The sequence below is a fragment of the Solanum lycopersicum genome, chromosome 2, assembly GCF_036512215.1.
Source record: "Solanum lycopersicum chromosome 2, SLM_r2.1".
In the NCBI taxonomy this organism is placed as follows: domain Eukaryota; kingdom Viridiplantae; phylum Streptophyta; class Magnoliopsida; order Solanales; family Solanaceae; genus Solanum; species Solanum lycopersicum.
Window position 1 is genome coordinate 70,618,122 of NC_090801.1, and position 20,311 is coordinate 70,638,432.

Sequence of the window (20,311 nt, forward strand, 5' to 3'; positions counted from 1 at the left end):
TATAATAATTAAGCTTGATTGGTTTAATTATTAATTAAGTATTACTAGATCTTACCAACTTATTTTAATTACTTCTTTACGTGGTATAGCATAATTTATTAGCACGGATGGAGTATTAACAAATCAAACATAAATATACACAGAAGAGACAAAAGATGTGTGTACATATATAATGGACAATGACACCAAGAATGTGAAAATTAAATAATTTAATAATAATCAAAATTATTTATAACTTGTGACTTACGACTAATAACATGATATATTTGATAAAAGGCTGGAAGTAATTGTTGAGCAATGAAAAAGAGGAAATGATTTTGGACTTTCTTTTTTTTTTAATTATTTAATAAAATTCTTGAAAGTGAGTAAAATTTATTTTATTTTAAAAAATATATTAAATTCTGGAGATTTGATTTTATTTTAAATTTTTTATTTTTATACGTAAAAAACTTGCAATAATTTATACAATAATTTATAAAAAGTTGTAAGAGAACATTTTTACAGTGGTGTACGATTTTAAATGCTTAAAGAAATATTTGAATTTTATAAGTGGTCTTTATTTAATGTTAATTCCACAAAATTTAGCTTCTTTTTTTTTTTGTTTGTTTGGTTGTGGGGGTAGGGCCAAACAGAAAAACCAAAGAAGTTACCCAAAAGTCAAAACCAAAACCCAATTAGTTAGACAAACAGAAGAATAATCTGTCTTTTACTATAAATGATTTTTTGACATTTTCAGTCTTTTTGACTCTTTCTTTCATTGCAATTTCCACACCGACATCTTTTTTAAAAAAAATGCATCAAAAATGGTGTAAAAACGATACTTATATTATTTGAGCAAATCACGTTGTTTTTCAAAGTCGTTGAAATCTTTTTTTCATTCAACTACTTTATTACGATGCCAAAAAAACATTTCTATTTCTTAAATACAAAAAATATAGACATTTTCAATGCATTGATATGAAGTTTATATATATATTTTCGAGTCCTGTCCATCTCAAAAATTAATTTTAAGCGCGTTTTTATGTCGTGGATAGTGACACCGAGTGATTGCTATCTAGCTAGGGATTCGGAACGGACTGTCTACTTGCGATGGAGTAAATGTTGTACAAGTTAAAGTTGTTAAGAATGACAAGTGCGATGGTGTATTATAAGTTGTCCAGTGTGTAGTTGTTGAGAATGGAAGAAGAAGAGCGTGGTTGTTTGTTAAAAATTATTAAATGTGAAGTCGTCAAAGTTGACAAATGTGGAAAGTGATGATTTGTTATAATTCAAATAAGGTACGAGATTTGAGTCATAAAATAGCAATATTGCAATGTGTTAATGTAATTTTAAGAATTAATTTTTAGAGTTTGATTTCTTCTAAACCGAGTAAAGAGAAAGTATGAGTTATCCATATCTTTATAACTTGAATTTTGTTCAGGAGATGATTGAATATATATATGTATATACTGAATAATTTTAGTTTTTAATAATCTTTAACTGTGATAAGTTTTTTCTACAAACAAAAAATATATGATTTTGTGTTATATATTGTCAAAATGGTCAAGATGGTTTCTCTGTCTGACCCCTATTAAAAGTCAACCTCTTTCTCCCTGTGCTTATACTCTTAGGCATGAGAATTTCATGGCATCTTATGCAATTAAATTATTAGAGATATGACCTGCATATTATTATCTTTTAATACTAAAAGTTACTTAAAATTTAATGCAAGTAGAAAAGTCCAAAACTTTTGACTTGTAAATACAAGTTGATTTCGTCGCCCAAAAGAATTAGAAATTAAGATTAAAAAAAGCGAGACAATGTAACGCCATAGGATTGAAAGCAGCCTGTTGTGCACATCCTTAATATAGTCAATAGTTTGAGGACAATATGAACAATTATGAAATCGATTAAATTAAAAATTAATAATTCAACTATTAAGATAAACAAATATTTTAAGAAAAAATAACCTTCCGACAATTCCTTTTCATGAACTTTAGCCTAAATATATATTTGATAAAAATTTAAAAACGTTCTCTTTAATAATCGTATTATAGAAGTGAGATGTGTGGTATGCAGTGATATTTTTTACACTTTTAAACTATAATTTATTTTATTTTCTAACTTAGAAATAATAATAAGAAGTAAAAATGAAAAAAATCAAAGGAAGTGTATGCAATCCCGTACAACATATGAGGACAATATAGAGGACGTACTTAGGTACCCGATTTTTATCACTTTGTTTAGTACGGTCCTCCATTGGGGCTAGGAAAGGATAAGTACTACTTATTTTCGTTTTTTTAAAAAAAATGATTTAATTTAATTTAATACGAAATATTTTTAAATAATATTTTTTAATATTATTTGATTAAAATAAATATTTTTTTAATTTATAGTCTTTAATATTATCAAAAGAGGAAAGAAATTATTATTTTTAAAATAGATTATTTTATTTTTAAAATAGAGGAAGTAGTTTTTTGTTTCTTATTGATATTATTTAAATTGAAACTCTCAAGTTTTGAAATTTTGCATTATAATGTCTATTTGGAAGGGGTTGGGTCGTCGTTCAATTCAATTCTAAATTTTATAATTAAAGTTATTAAGATTTCAACTATTTCAATAAATATATCTATTATTTATAATTTATTCTGAATCGCTTATTATTATTAATATATAGTATGATATGTATTACTCAATTAATAAATTGGGCTAGTGCTATTTTATTTTTAAAATTATTTTATTGGTATTCCAAAACGGTTAGGAATTATTCTGAAAGGGTAATCGAAGATATTTAAAGTCAATTCTTATATACTATTCGTATCACTTATTCATATTTTACTTTATCAATCAATTAAAAAAAATTGATATAATAAATTTTATTATTTTATTTGTATTAGTTTAGAAAATTTTAAAATTTATTTATTTATTAAAAAAGTTCTATATCTTTTAAGAATATTAACTATCAATGTAAATTGATAAAATTATATGTAAAAAGAATATTGTGTTCCTGATTTATCAAAAATAATAAGTAAAAGAATAAATTGAACAAGTCAAATTAAATAACTTATGATAAACTATGTTTTATTAATATAAATTTATTGTTCATCTCCTTCATTACCTTATCTAGTGAATAATCTTTCATTTAAAAATTATACACAATTTTATACTCAAATTATTTTTCTCCCAAGTACTCTAAACAAATGATCCCCAAATCTTTTTTTATTTTTTTCATCATCCCTACCATATTCCACTTCAACAATAAAAAAAAAGTTTAAAAATCAGATGATTGTACTTGCTTCTTCTTCTTCCATCTTCCATGTGCCAATTCCAACATTATTTTTTTCTTTATATTAAAATCTCAATATAAATATAATATCCTTTTCAATGGCATCTAGTTATTTTCCCATTTTACCCTTCCTTGTCTCCATTTACTCTTGTTAAATAATTTATATTGTCTCCTCAAAATAATTTAAAAGGATAATAAAATCCACCACTCCCCCACCCCACTTTTTTTTTTTTTTTTTTAACACACACACATCACCTTCCTCTTTTTTCTTTGCAGATCAAGAAACCAGAGCAACTTATAAATAAAAAGTATTAGCACCAACTAAAGTCTCCTAATTGCTTAACATTCATCTCTATCTTTCATTATCTTTCCTCTTATTCTACTCACTCTTCACCTTATTTATCTCTCTTTTTTCTTCTCCTCCTCCTGATAGCCTCAATTGATCCACCAACCAAACCAGCTGATCTACTTCTTCTGAACTTTTTATTTTTCAATTGAACCAGTAGGAATTTCTGGGGTTTCTTGTTTGTGGGGTTCATTTTTCTCTTGTTTTAAACACAAGGGCATGTTGTAGATTTGTTTCTGGTTTGTGGGTCTATGAGTTTTCTGGTTCTTGGTCATAAAGTCTTGAACTTTTTTTGCTGCTTCAAATGCTAGGTGAATTGTTATTAAGTGTTTCGAATTTGGTAGTTAAATAGATGTGCTACTAGTTCATTCTTGAAGTTATTATAGGGGGAGAGTATTTGGGGTCTGGAAAATGGGATCTGCTAATGGGTTTTACTCCGGAGAAGAAGAGTTCAATTTGGAGGCGAAATGGTTAATTGATCCGAAGCTTCTGTTCGTTGGTCCTAAGATTGGAGAGGGTGCTCATGCCAAAGTGTATGAGGGAAAGTAAGTTTACTTTCTCTGTTAGTAAAACTATGTATTTGACTGATCTGTAAGAGCCGGACTCAGTTTGTTGGATCACACTGGGTATGTTGTTGTTGTTGTACTGATTTGTAAGTGTTGTTTGGTTATTTGAACTTCTGAACTAATACGGCTAGATTCTGTAGGTAGGGCATTACTGTTTGATTTAATTCAGCTAGTTCAATGGTTTAATCTTAGGAAAATGTTTGAAGAACTGACAGTAAATAGTCGCTAAAGTTTCCGTTAGATTTATAGTATGTGTATAAGGGTGTATAATCAGAGTATAGTCTATGTATACTGCTCAAAAAATAAACAAGTGAATTCGACTGGCTATTTGTGAAAAAATCCGAAGTGTTTTGCTAAAAAGATATTGTTCTTGATTCTGAAGTTACGGTATTTAAAAGTATGTGCTAGTTTGTTAAATTAGTAAAGCCTAAATGTGTGTCTTGATGCAGCTTTGTGCTTCTTTAGTTATACTTTTTGGTTGGGTTCTTGTCAGATACAGAAACCAGAATGTAGCAATAAAGATTGTGCATAAAGGGGAGACACCTGAGGAGATTGCCAAGAGGGAATCTCGTTTTGGAAGGGAGGTTGCTATGTTATCCAGAGTTCAGCACAAGAACTTAGTGAAGGTTGTTTTTAAGTCCCAAACTTGTGTTTGGGTATGATCTATTTGATGAGTTGTTAAGACGGCTAAATGAATTGCTCACATTGGTTATTGGTTTTCATTTTATTTTTCATTTACAGTTCATAGGAGCTTGCAAGGAGCCTGTCATGGTCATAGTAACTGAACTTCTTCTCGGGGGGACGCTGAGGAAATACTTGCTGAACCTGAGGCCAAGGTGCTTGGATACTGGTGTCGCTATTAGATTTGCCCTTGATATAGCCCGTGCAATGGAGTGCTTGCACTCTCATGGTATCATTCATCGCGACCTAAAACCTGGTACTAATACGTCTCTTTCACTGGTTTTTTTTTATGTTACATATTTTTAAATTCAGACATTTCAACATCCATTTGATCTGGTCTGAAATCACCACTGATCTCTTAACCTTTATATGGTCTTGATCTCTAGTAAATGTGTTTCAATGGTCACATGCTTCAATATGGTACTAGAGCAGGCAAAGGTCCTGGGATGGAATCTCACCGTCGCCTTTTATTGAATAGAATTTTCACGTGCTCGCCCCATGAAAAAAGAATCAAGCTCGCACGTGAAGGGACGTGTTTAAAATATAATTGAAAAAATAAGTGTGTTCTCTCTATAACAACTTAAGCTTATAAATGAGACGGTCACACATCTCAATAGCCCCTGTATGGTAAAAACATTACTGGTTAAGTAATTTCATCTGGCATATGGTTCCAGATCACTGTTCCTATTATTGTCTGTGGGTTAGTAGAACAGATAAGTTAATAATTGATAGTACTCTAGAGATGCTCTCATTAGTGAAATCACATGGAACTAGATTCTTGACAATATTACCAGTACATGGTTGGTAGGAGCAGGTGAATACATAAGAAACTTTAACTGGAATAAATTCCCCTGAAAGTGCTGCAGAGTAGATGCTTACTCATCATCCTTTTTAATAAAGTGGTCGAGAAAATTGATTTTTTTTTCTTTTGTTTTCTTCTTTCAAGGTTAGAAAATTTTGAGCTCCTAAATAAAATGATAAGATCATTTTAGTTTCTACTACAAAATTGAGATGCATAACGATTTTTAGGTATTTTAATTTCTTTTTCTTGGATGAAGTTATGAGTTATATACAAAGGCATCAAGAAGATGCAAAATTACAGTTAATGTCAGCAATTATGATTGTTGTCTGCTTTGGCCTGGTAGTGTAACTTATACTTGTCAAGGTTTAGCAATGATTTCAAACTTTACAAGTCTTCTCTGCTAATCGAATGGTGTTGACAACATTTATGGATATTGTTATTCCTTTAAAAGTTACAAGGCTGTTAGTATCATTTTTTCTGATTTGGGTTCTGTTTGCATTTACTTCCAGAGAACTTGCTTTTGACTGCGGACCACAAAACTGTCAAACTTGCGGATTTTGGTTTGGCAAGAGAAGAATCATTGACAGAGATGATGACTGCTGAAACTGGAACCTATCGCTGGATGGCTCCAGAGGTTGATTCTTGAATTCCCGTGCTTATTAATATATTCTCCGTTCCCTTTCTCTTCTCCTATGGCTATATAGTGCTGACTTATCACTCTCCTTTTTGTGGCAGCTCTACAGCACGGTCACTTTAAGACACGGCGAGAAGAAGCATTATAATCATAAAGTAGATGCCTACAGTTTTGCGATCGTTCTGTGGGAACTCGTACATAACAAATTACCATTTGAGGGCATGTCTAATTTACAGGCTGCTTATGCAGCTGCTTTTAAGGTAAATATCTTCTCTCCATTGGTCTTTGTCATCTAGTTATTTCAATATCATAATTTTAATTTTCCTAAACTAAAAGGATGAGAGAGGTTAAGATGTGATAGCAATTAGTTGGTTCACATCACACTGCCTCCTTTACAAAGGGCACATCAAAGACTAAATTGGACCACTGGGACACTAGTACAACTTTGGCTGAATGCCCTTTAATTTACCAACGTTTTTTACACAGCTGAAAATAGTTGTTTTTGTCTCAAATCACCTAACTTTTGACTGAAGAACACAAATACGTGGATAATTACAATGCAGAAACTTGAGACCCAGGGATTTGGTCTAGCGGTAAGAGCGTGTGTAGCACATGATGTGGGGACGAAAGCCTATATTTAAGTGGAAAATGGTACGAGAAATAAAATAAAAAAGGAACTTGGGGTCCAGAAAGAAGTTTAGTATAACAATTAATATCTGTTTAGTTTCGCTAAACCAAGTTTATACCTTGTGTGTTTTTCAGAATGTGAGACCAAGTGCAGATGATCTCCCCGAGGATTTGGCAGTAATTGTAACTTCGTGTTGGAAAGAGGATCCAAACACTCGTCCCAACTTCACTCAGATAATACAGATGCTTCTTCATTTTCTCTCTTCAGTTTCCCCTCCGGAACCAGTAATACCAGCTAGGATTTTCACTTCAGAGAATCATGTATTACCACCGGAGTCTCCAGGTACCAGCTCGTTAATGTCCAAGCGTGATGACTCGGTTGAGACCCCTAAAACACCCATGGAGAATCAGCCAAGAGGTTTCTTCTTCTGTTTTAACCAATGCTACTGATCCCCAAGGGAAAAGTTTGTTAATTCTCTAGAAAATACTCGGAGTTGAGCTATCTTATTATACAATAGTAAGCTCACAAAATGTTTAGCCCAGATATGTCACTAGATAACTTAGCTTTTGGTCTTTCTTCCACATAAGATAAAAAGGTACACTTTTGAGTTTTAGCCATGGTAATTCAAAGGTGAAGGACGTTGTTGCAGGAAGATGCATGATCTAGACTCGCGTTCTGACTTAATTGTGAGGAGTTGGGTTGCTGTGATGTATATTATAGTTGTAAAAAATAAGGTCCATCCAAAGACCTGTACTCCTATATTTTGTTAAACCTCAATTGACTCTCGTCGTTTATATGAACTGATTAATGTAGCTATTCTCGACAACTTGCTAACATTTCGTGAAGTGTAAAAATAGAGTAATCCCGTAGGTCAAAATACAATTTTTTTTTTTGAAGAATTTAAAGGTAATTTAACTAAAGTACGTACCATTACTAGCAAAATAAACATATAGAGAGATTATTATGTTCATTCATTTTCCACCTTTGAAAATCCGATATATTCGGATATGTTTTTACAGAAAAAACAAAGGAGAAGGATAGATTGATGGATGAATTTTAGAACAGTGAAGGTTGGCAAGAAATAATTAGGTGTTGGATGTTTGAGATTGAAAGTTAATGTTTGTTAGGTCCACCATTGAAATTACTAAATACGAACAAAACTTAAGAGGACCAAGGAATCAATTATTTGAACAGTCAGTAACGCGCCTGTCGGCCCTATGGCACAAAAAAATAAAAAAGAATCGCCGTTGCCGGGGATCGAACCCGGGTCACCCGCGTGACAGGCGGGAATACTTACCACTATACTACAACGACTTTGTTGATGAAGACACATAAATAATATCTGATTAACATGCGTGCTTACTTTTTCCTCATTAAAATGTCATACACCTTGAGAGATAAAAATTATATTTTGCATTCAGATATTCCTCAATGGGACCATGATAATGTATTGTGGCAACAAACAAGAGTCGAGATAACTATATTTTGACTTTCATTACATAAGCATTGTTGATTTGATAAGATATAATCATTCTTTACGAGTGAAAATAAAAACTTCTAATAGTGGGTGTTTTTCAAAAAGTTTAGTAATTATACGGAAAAAAGGATTTTGAAGGAGTGGTGTTTGACAAAATGGGTGGGCAATTAATAAAAAACAGTGCGTGTGCATCAGTTTTCAACTTTCAAGGAATTGCATGTTAAAGAGTTGCTTATGTGCTGGTTTTACTTTTGCATCAAGCAAATTAAAGGACTGTTGCTTTTTCGAGACCTTTTTATAAGTTCTTTATTGTACTAGTTGTCTATAATTTGGTTTTAGTGAGTTCAAAATTTGTGATTATAGTTATACACATAAAGAGGGAGTGTTTGTATATCTGAAAAACGTTGGAATTAAGTACATATATTGTATTTGGTTTACTACACATATAATTGATGCTTATAAGACAAGAGATGATTACACGTGTCAAACATCAACAGGAACAAAAGCAAATAATCATTGCACTGCTCTCTGCAGTGAATCCTACTGTTGGAGTTTCTCAATTAATTTAATAAAATGAGATTTTAATTTTTATAATGTATAATTCAATATTTATTTATTTTTTTAAAAAAAAATTATTTGTTTTTTTTTTCTTTATCAAAAAAATATATATATTTCTTTTACTATTAATAATTATTTAATTTCACATGACATTTTAATATTAAAAAAATAAAAACACATTTGATATGTTCATGTTAAATTATAAAATTCTAAAGTTATTTTTAAAAAAAATCTCTATGCCAAGAAAATAAATATGAGAAAAAAATTAAAATAGAGGAATTAATTAAGTGCAACTACCCACTGCAAGGAATTTTTTTTTTCTTCTTTTAAAAAAACATGGTAATACATGAATATTAATTACAACCTTGCAACTGTCTGTACCAATTAATTTACGCTCTATCAACGTAACATCCTACCCTACAACAAATAATACATCTTATAAGAGAATAAAATGTATTATAGAAATAGAAAAATTATATATTGATAGATCCTAAGCTTAAAAATAAATCGTCCGAACAAAGAAAATACAAATTAACAACCTATAATAACAGAAAACAGGAAATAACAAAAGAGAGAAAAGGAAAAATACATTACTACGTAAATAAAAATAGAAAAATTAAGCGGTCAAATAAATTTATAGTATTTATTTAGTTATCATAGCTATAGTTTGCTATAATAATTACTCTCGATAAATATTAATCATTAATTATGTGAGCTGATTTCAAGTTTATATAATTAATAATGCTTATATAATTCACAACTAACAATTCTTCATTTGATTAGTTTTTGTGTAGACATAGTTTGTATTTGTATATGACGATGATTTCCTTTGGTTTTTCAGTTTTATTACATCATATTCAATATTTTTTTATAACTTTTTAAAGTTTGTATAAACGTATTTTTTTCGAATTTTATATGATATAATAATTTATATAATGTAATTTGTATAATTGTTTAAAATACATATGTTTATGTTTGTATCAATTCGTTATTTTGAGTTTTATCATATTTGTATAATTTTAAATTTTACATTACTCAATTGTAAAAAACACGCAAATTATACAAATGTAGCCGTGAACTATATAAACGAGATGCGAATTATACAAATCATTGCCCCTCTTACTCGCCTCTCACCTCCCTCTCCCATTTTTGTTTGCCAAAATACAAATATATATATATATATATATATATATATATATATATATATATATATATATATATATATATATATATATATATATATATATCAGTTATTATATATAATTATTTTGATAAATATAAATTCACCTCTCTCACTCGCCTCTCTCCTCCTTTTCTCAATATTACTTGTTACTCTCCTCCCTATAACATGTATGGATCATAAATAACGAACTATAGCTATATAATATAATTAAGCTATCTTTAAGTGATTATATGCGAAAATTTCTGAAATAGCTTGATCGAGCTCCTCATGAATGATATGTCAGCTTCGGTAGAAAAAAGTTATATTGATAATATGCATGCATCCTTAGACTAAAGTAAGGAAGTGTCCACATATCAAGAAACAAAAAATCTCCAAAAAAAAAAAAATTAATTCAAAATCACTAGATTAAAAGTTGATTTTGAAATATTCTACATATTACGTATTAATTTTAAATTATAAAATTTTCTCTTTTTTTGTTTCTTAAACTTTATGTATCAAAAAATAGAAATGGAAAGAGTATCATATGTTGTTTCATAGTTTAAAGTTATTTTTTTTTATTTGTCATGTTATATCTTTGAAAAGTAAATTTGATTAATTTTTAAAGTTAAAAACTAAATTACATTAATTTGATATTTTAAACAAAAAGTTAGATATTAAAAAAATTATACGAAAAATACTATAAATTACAACTTTTTACATAACAATATGACTAAAAATAATGTTGATTAAAATTTTATAATTTGACTCTAAAAAAAGAAATTACTACAATTTAAAGTGGACAAAGATAGTAAACAATGGGAGGATTATAAGTTCAAACTGTTAAAAATTTATACTCCAAATCATTTTATATTAGTTGGATCACTTTTTTATTTTACACCTACTTAAATATCATAAATAAAAAAATAATTTTACTAATTAATCTTTGAGGTTTTCACATACCAATGTGACGGAGAGATAAAACAATGAGTAATTTTTCCTAGATAATCATTCATGTTTGGAAAATTACCTAGGGATATCATTTATTTTTGTTTTGTGACTAAAATATCACTTAACTTTACATATTTTCCTCAAATTATACTTGACACAAAAAATATATTATCTCTCTCCTATTAGGATGCATGTCACATTATTTATTTATTATTAAAAAAAATATGTTTTAAACCTATTTAAACAATGAGTTGCAATATGTTTTTTTTATTAAATATTATTTTCTATTTATGTTTTTCGAAATGTTTTATTTTTTAGATATGTTAAGATAAGTTTTAAAAATGAATAAAAAAAAGTACCCTATTTCTACAACTAACTACTAATGGACAGTTTAAACTATTTTTTAACTTTTTAATGAAAATTATTATTTTTTACTGTAAGTTTTTTAATTAATTTTTTAAATAATAATTATAGTTTTTTTATGGTGCACTTTTTCTTCTCTTATTTAGATAGATATTTTTACATTTCATTTTGTTGGAGCATTCTCTAAAATTAGAGAGAGTGTGATAAATATAAATAGATATTACAAATTTTTTTTTATAAAATAATTTAGTTTTTAGTTTTCATTTTTTTAACCTTAAAAATTGAAATTTGAAGCATTTAAAGATTTTTCATTTTTTCCGTAATAGCCATAACTGTTTTTATAAAAAGAAAATAGTTCAACTTCATTTTTTTCCTTTAAAATTAAAATCAGAGGCATTTAAAATCATTCATTTTTTTTGTCGTTACAGTTTTTTTTTGAACAAAAGAACTTTTATTTTCTATCTAAAATAGCTATATAAAAATTCATGTTTTTTTTAATTGTATTTTTAGAGCATATTTAAAAAGCTTTATGAAAAATTAAAATTCTTGAATATTTGTGATGCTGACATGTGGCATTTTTACTTCTCCTATTATGTATAGATAGATTTATTTTTTTTTTAAAATAGACAAACCATATATTATAATTTATACCCAGTAAAAAATTTACATTAAGAATTGTACTATGAGCTCTTCCGGTTCTTCAAGAAAGTACGTGAGTTCCTCCCGTTCTTTAAAAGAATTAGAAAAATATTAATAATAAATTAAAAATATGACATGACAATCTAGTAAGAGAGAAATAATATATTTTTTTTGTCAAGTATATTTTTTAAAAAATAGACAAAATTAAATAATACTATAGTCCTAAAACAAACATAGGTAACTGTCTAAAAAAAATTACTCCTATAACAATTGTAATAATATGATTAATATTCTGAAATTTAAAATTTTGAAAAAAGACAAATCTACTCAAAAGGGGGAAAAGGTGAAATTAAACATAAAAACATTTCTATTTATAGCTTGGGGAGCAAGGAATTCGGGTCAGATAAATTTACCGTTTTAACACCATTACCCATTTTTCTAAAAAGACATTTCACTTCCAAAGCTCAGTCACTGGCAGACTCGAGGTTCGGTCAACACTGGGCCATGTCAAGCCTATGGTTCGGTAACATCGATGAACGCAATGCTCATCCAAACCTAAGGCTAGGATCCCAAACCTCATAAGATAAAATTTCCCGCTCATTCACACTCCAACCGTCCAGCTTGCTTAGTCCAGTGGAGAAAGGGGGCAAAATTCAGGCACCATAAAACCAGAGTTTTTTCTCTTCTTCGAATGTGTTAAATAGATACACTGAAACTCAGATTCACCGAATTTTCTTCAAAAATCTTGAAATTTTTTTCGATCCTTTATGGGAAGGTGAGGATTAATTTTTGTGATGAAACTTCAAAGTTTTGGTGTTCTTAGGCAAAAAAAAAGATTGATCTAGGTTTGATTGGGAATGATCAAAGATGATTTAAAAATTGAATCTTTAAACAATTATTCTGGAAAAAAATTCTATCTTTTCGGTAGCTTACGTTGTAAGATTTGTGTTTGCTACTGGGGATTATGCTGAATACTAGTGTAGTTTCTTAAGGATTTTGGGTTATCTGGGTTTAGATTTATTATTCGTTTTGGGGGCCATTGTGAATGGCGTTTGAGTTATTCTTCATCCGATTATTTAACGTATTTGAAAATGCTTATAGCATGTTCTGTGTTTACAATCGAAAATGTGAAATGTGTGCTTTAATTGGGTGATTGCTGGAAGTATCCATTAGTTCTAATTGCCCAAATTTTTTGATGGTCTCATGTTCTTGATCATCTGCCCAATATTGTCTAGGTTCAAAATTTGCTTGCAATGAATCATATCAAAACCTCATGTTGAAATTTGTCTATTTACCTGTTCAATATGTCAGTGTCATAGAAAGATTTGGGAAAGTTGGTCTCAGGTCTAAACTGATAGTGAAACCAGATGGATTATTGAATTTATCAAGAGTATTTACTGAACTTATAGTTAATTGTTATGTATTCTAGACGAATTACATTGGGTATGTTGTTCTGGTTGTTGTATTGTTAATTGTCAAGTATATTTCCTTTAGGCTTCAATCGAAGTTTTTGAATCTGTTGGAAGACATTGTTGTTCTTTTGTCAATTATATATGTCACCATAAGAAGATTTATAGTTCTAATCTGTTTCTTTTTTTATTGATCCAGGTCTTGGCTTATTAATGGCAGAGGGCTTGCAAGTAAAGTTAAAAATGCCAGTGCCCCTGCTGCTCATCAAATCAAAGATTGTGGGGCAAAGCGGCAATGCCCAAACTGCAACTACTCTATTGATAACAAAGATGTAAGCTAACAAGTGTTCATGCATAAGTTACTGACCTCTTGTAGTTTTCTTAACAGCTTCCTCAAACTGTTTTGTCTAGTTGAAAATTTCTCTTGTATAGAAAGTTCTTTTTTCCCCCGGTTCAAGATTAGGCCAACCAATAGTTGTAAATTAGCTGCTCAAAGCCTGCTTCAATATTCTACTGCTTTCTTATTCAGGTTTCTCATGAATGGCCTGGTCTACCTGTTGGTGTGAAATTTGATCCATCTGATGCTGAGCTCGTGGAGCATTTAGAAGCAAAGTGTGGGGTGGGAAATTCAGAACAACACAAATTCATTGATGAGTTCATCCCGACCCTTGAGGTTCACGAAGGAATTTGCTACACCCATCCTGAAAATCTTCCTGGTTTGTAGCACACCCAGTTCTTCAATAAACTAGTTAATGTTTGCTTTAACTGCATTAATCAAGTCAATAAGCTGTACTGGTGAAATAAATAGAGGGAAGGCTATCATCAGGAAAGGCTATTGTTGTTTTCAGGGTTGCATTTATCTAGAAATGAAAATGTAGCAAAAGTTAGTTGTTGTAAGGAGCATGTTTCCGTTTTTCTGGTTGAAACCGGACAACCATCTATATGTTGTGGCAGAATTTCATTCCTCAATCTCTTATTTTGCTTCAGGTTCAAAAAAGGATGGAAGTAGCATTCACTTCTTTTATCGCATTACTAATGCATATGCAACTGGTAAACGGAAGCGTAGAAAGATTCATGATGAAAATAATTTGATGAAAGAACATGTCCGCTGGCACAAGACTGGAAAGACCAAGGTTGTTATGGAGAATGGATTCCAAAAGGGATGCAAGAAGGTCATGGTTCTCTATCAAACTCTTAAGAAGGGGTCGAAGCAGGAAAAGACTAATTGGGTAATGCATCAGTACCACCTGGGCCCTGATGAAGATGAAAAAGAAGGTGAATATGTGGTTTCAAAAATCTTTTACCAACAGCAGAAGCAATCTGTCAAGGCCAATGATTGTTGTGACAATGAGGAAGCCAGTGTGGGAGCGAATCAAACTGGGCCTACAACTCCCAAGACGGTTACACCCAATCCCCCTCGAGATGGAGAAACCCCTTCCTATGATGATATTTTAGATGAATCTTTACCCTTCTCACCTGATCAGGTAAAAACAATTGGATGATGCAGTTGCATCTTTGGCTGTTCTGTACATTATTTCTGTTTGCAAAATTGCATGTTTTCAACTCATGAATACATATTTCTCGTAGTTCTTTCTACCTATATGCATTTTTTTAACATAATTTTTTCGTACACTGATCTTTGTTTTGTTGTTTAGGAAGTGGAAGTTGCCAAAGAACCAGGGCAGCCTTCTGATGCTAAAATTAAGTGTGAGATGGAGTACTCCACATGCTTGGCTGGAGAATCACAAGCAGCTGATGCAAATGATGTTCATAATTCTCTGTTGTGTGATGAACATAATGATTATTCACTTCTTGATAGTTTTGGACCCAATCTTGGCCCTTCTGTTGACTACACTCATAGCACTTGCCATTTACCAGAAGTGAATGGTAACACAACCTGTGGAATTTCAGAATTGGATAACTTGGAACTGGATAGTCCTCCAGACTTCCAACTTGCAGTAAGTTTCCCATCCTTGTAGATGGTAATGTGTTTTTTGTTTTATATGTATAAGAATAGCATGTGTAGCTGATGATGTTGTGTTTTACCAGGATTTGCCGTTTGGTTCTCAAGAGAATATCTTTAGTTGGTTGGACCGGCTATAGAGATGATGGCAATGAGATAATGCTTTATGCATTCTCGGATGGAGAATATACTTCAACAAGATTGTGTTCTTGAACAGCTACAGGAATCTTTCTTCAATTTCAGTTTTCGTGGTTTCAACAAATCCTTATCAAAAAATGCTCATTTTCCCACCATTACTACAGCCCACAGAAGAAAAGAAAACAGAAATATTGCTATATCTAAAATGCTGGACGATATACAAGTTGAAGGAGTTGTTGCAAGAACCTACTACAATATACCAAGGATCAACGTTTGGGAGTTGGAACTGTTACACCTTAGCTTATTGAATTGGCTCAAACTTTGATTTAATGTTCTGATTTCTCTTGTCAAGACTCTCATATCCCTTCTGTTCTATTCAGCATGTTCTGTTCTGACCCCCAAATACTTCGGGAAGTTTCTCGTTTGTGCTAGTTTATATTTTACTTGAAGTGTGGACAGGATTCTATTGCTTTCTTATGCATCTTTCATTGTCTGATTCCATGCGTTGTGATATGAAACACATTTTGTTTGACTTCCACCTTTTCGTTTAGTATTAAGTGAAGAATTTCTTGTATTATTGGAGTATATGCTCCCAAGTTTTTAACTGTTTTGACAACAAATGGATGTGCTATGAGCAGCTAGCGGAGAGATCAAACTACAAGGGTCTATTACCGACTTCTTTCATATGTGAATCTTTGCATTTATATGTTTAAGCATGCACAATAATACATATTTAAGTCTCTCACCGTGCTTGTCAGATGAACAATGTTGGGTTCTTGCAGATATTCAGGCTACATAAACAATGTAAAACAAGGGGTCTGATTTTTTACTTGTTTATTCAAGTTTGGAAGGGAACTTCATATAGATGAAAAAAAATTACAGCCACAAGTCACCTTTGCGGTGAAAGAAACATCTTGATTAAGTAATGAACAACAATATCAAAATTTCATCCTAAAAAGGCTGAAGACAGAAAATGACTTCTTGATTCAAAAGATGAGATTCAATCCTGCAAAAACTAGAGGGAAAAAAAAAGTATATATTAAAACTAGTACAAAGAACATCCACCTTACAAAGAAAATGATTACTTGCTTCAAAAAAGATTTGTTATCTTAGGTTTTAAATATGGAAACAATTGTTCTACAGATACTGTTTCATAGGAATCAAATACCAAATTACCAACAACAAGAGACTCAAACTGTCCCAAATGCGCTGTCCGAAAACATGTTCATTTTTCTAGCATATCTATTGCTCTGAGTGACTGAAATCACTTGCTCAATTAACATGACTAACTAAACATGCATTAGTTTCAGAATGGCCATAGGTACTCACGCCTTTTCCCAATATGAAAATACTAAACCAAACAGAATCTCAAAAAAGACAATGACTGGGGTTCTAACTGAGAGCTCAGTTCTTTTCCACATGCCTTCTGTGCAACACATTTGGGAAACAAGATTTATAAATTGGAATAAATGTCTCTAACAGGAGCAAAAGAATACCAAAACCAATTCTACAATCAAAAAGCCCGAGCATTGTCATTCATAAAGTTCTATCTCAGGGTTATGTAATACAGACAGGAAACAATCAAGTTTACCCAAGAGTTCAACATCACCCCTAAATTAATTTATTACTTGACAAATGAATGTACTGACACCTCAAGTGAACCCAAAAAAGACAATATACACCCGACCGCTTCCCTGTTTACCGACACTTTGTTGCATATACGGTTCTAATGTATAAAGCACTGCCAGACGACCATCATCAATTACCTGATAAGAGTCCCTCATGGTGCAACATAAAATCGGCACATGAACACCTCCTATGTTACGAAAATGCGTCCAACTTTGTGGTAACAACTTAGCCACTTTCTCTTTTGCAGTTCCCAGGCAAGAGATACTTATACTTCTCGGGATTATCCAGCAAATGCGCAGGAAGATGCACGGCTGAGTAAGAATGAGGTAGAGGTCCCATGTTACCAATGATATCCTTGAATGTGTACTCCTCAGGAAGCATGTCATATAAATCAGATCCTTCACAAATGATATCTTGTATTCTTCTAGGGTTCAAATAATGCAAGAACCTCACTCTATCAGTGTGGCTGTAAGCTTTCATTTTGAATATGAAGTCAGAGATGTGGCGGAAGCAAAAGCTACAATGCCAACCTGAATCTGCCAAAAGGTAATCAGTCTGACGATAGTGTACGTATCGAGTCTTGCCACTCTGATACCTGTGGACTGAAGCTCTCCAACTTCTGTGCTTAAGCTCAAATTCAAAAGAGTACAAGTAATTCCTAAAATGAAGGTGAAGAATTGGAGGAATGTCATCACACCATCTTAAAAGATCGATGGTGTGCCTGCTAGGAATTTCATCAACATCGGACATTATCAGCAAATCATCATCCTCTATTCCAGCTATTCTCAAAAGCTGGTCGAGTGCTACTCTCTGATATGCCTCTTCAACAAACGGATTTTCACCTTTCCTGAATCTTCCTCCAATGGTTCCATAAGTCAATCGAGGCTCAACAAACTTAAATTGGTCCCGGTTAATAGCAAAAGTAAATGGTTTTGGTAATCCAGTAAACGTGGAGTTTGACTCGAGCAGAACAAACTGTGTGATGTAAGGATACAATTCCTTCCATCTGATAGTAAGCATGTCCACTTCATTACTAAACAAAACAGCATCATAGACACGCCTAGGATATTCACGAATTCCCCATCCATGTTGCTTGCAAAGATTCTCCATGGAGACATTCTCATGATAATAATGGGTAAGTTCAATAAAGGGCTTTGGAGGAGATTGCCATATTGGTCGGAGGAAGTAGGTAATCTTCTGTCCATGCAAGTATATACCAACTATACATAATGGCACAAAAACAACCAAGAAGACAATAGCCTTTAAATCCAATCCTCGAAGCATACACCTTAATCTTGACATGCTTACTATTCCAGGGGTAGACTGCTGCATATCAAAAAAATGATTTTAGAAAGATGCAAATAGCAGCAAACCTTTGAAACAATCAAATATTCACACATTAGTTTATTGAACCCCTTAGAAATTCCCAAATATCTTTCAAGAGGAGAACAACATATTAATTTTTTGTTTCAAAGCTTTTCATCCAACCATAAGAAAACTGAACCTTCCATCAGTTTAGATAATATCCATATGAATAGTTCCCAAAACCCCAACACACCCACAAATTTCCAGAAGAAAAAACAACCAAATTGCATATTGTTATGAAAATAAAATTCCTCTTTGGAAGCAGAGCAACCCCACATCATCCCAATTCAAGATTTTAGGGTTTATAAGCAATACCAGAATGAAAAAAGACAACAACATATTTCATAATTCCCCAGAAACCCAACAACAAAAAACCAATATTTACTAAAAATTCCAAACTATTAAGCACATAAAATGGTGAATGACAATTAAAAGGGAAAAAAGGTACCTCGCCACAAACGTCTTCACAAAAATCGTCGCTTTTCTTTGAAGGGTAATAAATATCAGGCACCATGAGCACTACCAAGATAATTTCTTCAAACCCCTTCTCTAAAAATGGCCAATGAAACTTTGGCTTCTTCCAATTTTTTTCCTCTCTTTTTCAAGATTTTTTGTTACCTTCTGTAAAATTCAGAAAATAAACGAATTATGAAAAGAGAGATTGTCTGAAGAAAAAAGAAACCCCCTTCCCTCTCAAATTTACAGCAATGGAATTGCCATTATCAATGAGAGGGGAAGTTATTTTACAATTTTTTTTTCTTAGTGGATTGAATTTGACTATATAAAAACACGCTAAATTGTAGCCGTTTGTTGTGTTCTTCTTCTTTTTCTTCTAATTCAACACTCTTTCTACAGATAAACTATATATAGAGACACACACGATGCAACCCCACCCCCCACCCCCCACCCACGCTGTATCTTCTCCTTCACCTATGGAAATTCTATAATGCAGGTGGAAAAATATATGACGTTTTTTTTTTAAAAAAAAAAAGATTCCTAATCTAACTGGAAAAAAGAATTAAAAATATTCCTAATTTAAATAATTCTACTCCAGATAGGATTGCTTCTGTCATTTAATTTTTTTAAAAAAACTTGAATTTTAATAGATAAATATTTTACGTGGGGAGATCTCCATGGCATATTCTGATATTTATGCAACAAGTACCATTTTATCCACTTCTTTAAAAAAGAAAATGTGAATCTAATGAAAAAAAAAGTTAAGAAAATGTGAATCTAATGAAGAAAAAGTTATTTACAAATATATATATATGATTTTTAATTAAAAGTTTTAGAATTGGAATCTGTAAAATTAATTTTAATAATTTTTATACAAAGTTAAGTTGATAAGAGTTACTCCTTAAACATTACCAAGGAAATGGTACCCAGGGGTTGGCTCAACAGTGTTAAAAAAATATATGTGTCTTATGTTCCTAAATTTAAGAGGCCTTATTTTTAATAAAATAGATTATAAGCTATTATTTTTTAACAAATATTCAATCTTATTTGTAGAAAAAATAAAATTTTCGTAAAAATGTAAGAATTATTAGAAGAAATTTAATATATTTAGAGTATTATACCTTACGAAAAATAATTTAAAATAAGAATGATTATATAATCAATTGAAAGCTAGAAAAAAAATTAATTATATAAAAATTATTAACAATTCAAATTTAAACCCCATTTAATTTTTTTAGGCCATTAATATGCTTGAACCGCTCCTATCCACTTATTTTCTTTG

At 31.1% G+C, this 20,311-nt stretch overlaps 3 protein-coding genes and 1 non-coding gene across 8 annotated transcripts; 2 read left to right on the forward strand and 2 right to left on the reverse strand.

The window, feature by feature from the left end:
* The first annotated feature begins 3,130 nt into the window (after window positions 1-3,130).
* LOC101261474 (serine/threonine-protein kinase STY13) lies at window positions 3,131-7,748 on the forward strand. Its single transcript, XM_004231795.5, has 6 exons — window positions 3,131-4,156; window positions 4,671-4,803; window positions 4,919-5,114; window positions 6,170-6,294; window positions 6,396-6,554; window positions 7,057-7,748. The coding sequence occupies exons 1-6, from the start codon at window positions 4,023-4,025 to the stop codon at window positions 7,369-7,371; spliced, it is 1,062 nt and encodes a 353-aa protein (XP_004231843.1). The 5' UTR covers window positions 3,131-4,022; the 3' UTR covers window positions 7,372-7,748.
* Window positions 7,749-8,164: 416 nt separating this feature from the next.
* On the reverse strand, window positions 8,165-8,236 carry TRNAD-GUC (transfer RNA aspartic acid (anticodon GUC)). The gene has a single exon. It is a non-coding gene; the product is annotated as a tRNA-Asp (tRNA).
* A 4,234-nt stretch (window positions 8,237-12,470) lies between these two features.
* On the forward strand, window positions 12,471-16,115 carry LOC101261180 (SUPPRESSOR OF GAMMA RESPONSE 1). Its single transcript, XM_004231794.5, has 6 exons — window positions 12,471-12,844; window positions 13,678-13,810; window positions 14,008-14,194; window positions 14,466-14,962; window positions 15,134-15,436; window positions 15,528-16,115. The coding sequence occupies exons 1-6, from the start codon at window positions 12,837-12,839 to the stop codon at window positions 15,579-15,581; spliced, it is 1,182 nt and encodes a 393-aa protein (XP_004231842.1). The 5' UTR covers window positions 12,471-12,836; the 3' UTR covers window positions 15,582-16,115.
* Window positions 16,116-16,455: 340 nt separating this feature from the next.
* Window positions 16,456-19,519, reverse strand: LOC101260885 (uncharacterized). 5 transcript variants are annotated; one of them, XR_739496.4, is made up of 3 exons: window positions 19,022-19,519; window positions 17,346-18,534; window positions 16,456-16,594 (listed from the first exon to the last, which is right to left on the reverse strand). XR_739496.4 is itself a non-coding variant. In XM_004231793.5 (2 exons), the coding sequence occupies exons 1-2, from the start codon at window positions 19,085-19,087 to the stop codon at window positions 17,434-17,436; spliced, it is 1,167 nt and encodes a 388-aa protein (XP_004231841.1). In that variant the 5' UTR covers window positions 19,088-19,401; the 3' UTR covers window positions 17,018-17,433. The 5 variants fall into 5 exon arrangements, 1 of the variants encoding a protein (XP_004231841.1); XR_011215122.1 differs by having other exon boundaries at window positions 17,346-18,531; window positions 19,022-19,507; XR_011215123.1 differs by having other exon boundaries at window positions 16,456-16,585; window positions 17,346-18,531; window positions 19,022-19,407.
* Between the last annotated feature and the right edge of the window lie 792 nt (window positions 19,520-20,311).

Bases quoted from the DNA above. Each gene is read 5' to 3' on its own strand.
- LOC101261474 (XM_004231795.5), top strand. From the start codon at position 4,023: ATGGGATCTGCTAATGGGTTTTACTCCGGAGAAGAAGAGTTCAATTTG. The intron at 5,115-6,169 runs GTACTAATACGT...ATTTACTTCCAG, and splicing joins TCATCGCGACCTAAAACCTG to AGAACTTGCTTTTGACTGCG. The intron at 6,555-7,056 runs GTAAATATCTTC...TGTGTTTTTCAG, and splicing joins CTTATGCAGCTGCTTTTAAG to AATGTGAGACCAAGTGCAGA.
- LOC101261180 (XM_004231794.5), top strand. The intron at 14,195-14,465 runs GTTTGTAGCACA...ATTTTGCTTCAG, and splicing joins CCATCCTGAAAATCTTCCTG to GTTCAAAAAAGGATGGAAGT. The intron at 15,437-15,527 runs GTAAGTTTCCCA...GTGTTTTACCAG, and splicing joins CTCCAGACTTCCAACTTGCA to GATTTGCCGTTTGGTTCTCA.
- LOC101260885 (XM_004231793.5), bottom strand. From the start codon at position 19,087: ATGGTGCCTGATATTTATTACCCTTCAAAGAAAAGCGACGATTTTTGT. The intron at 18,535-19,021 runs GTACCTTTTTTC...TTTGATATGCAG, and splicing joins GTGAAGACGTTTGTGGCGAG to CAGTCTACCCCTGGAATAGT.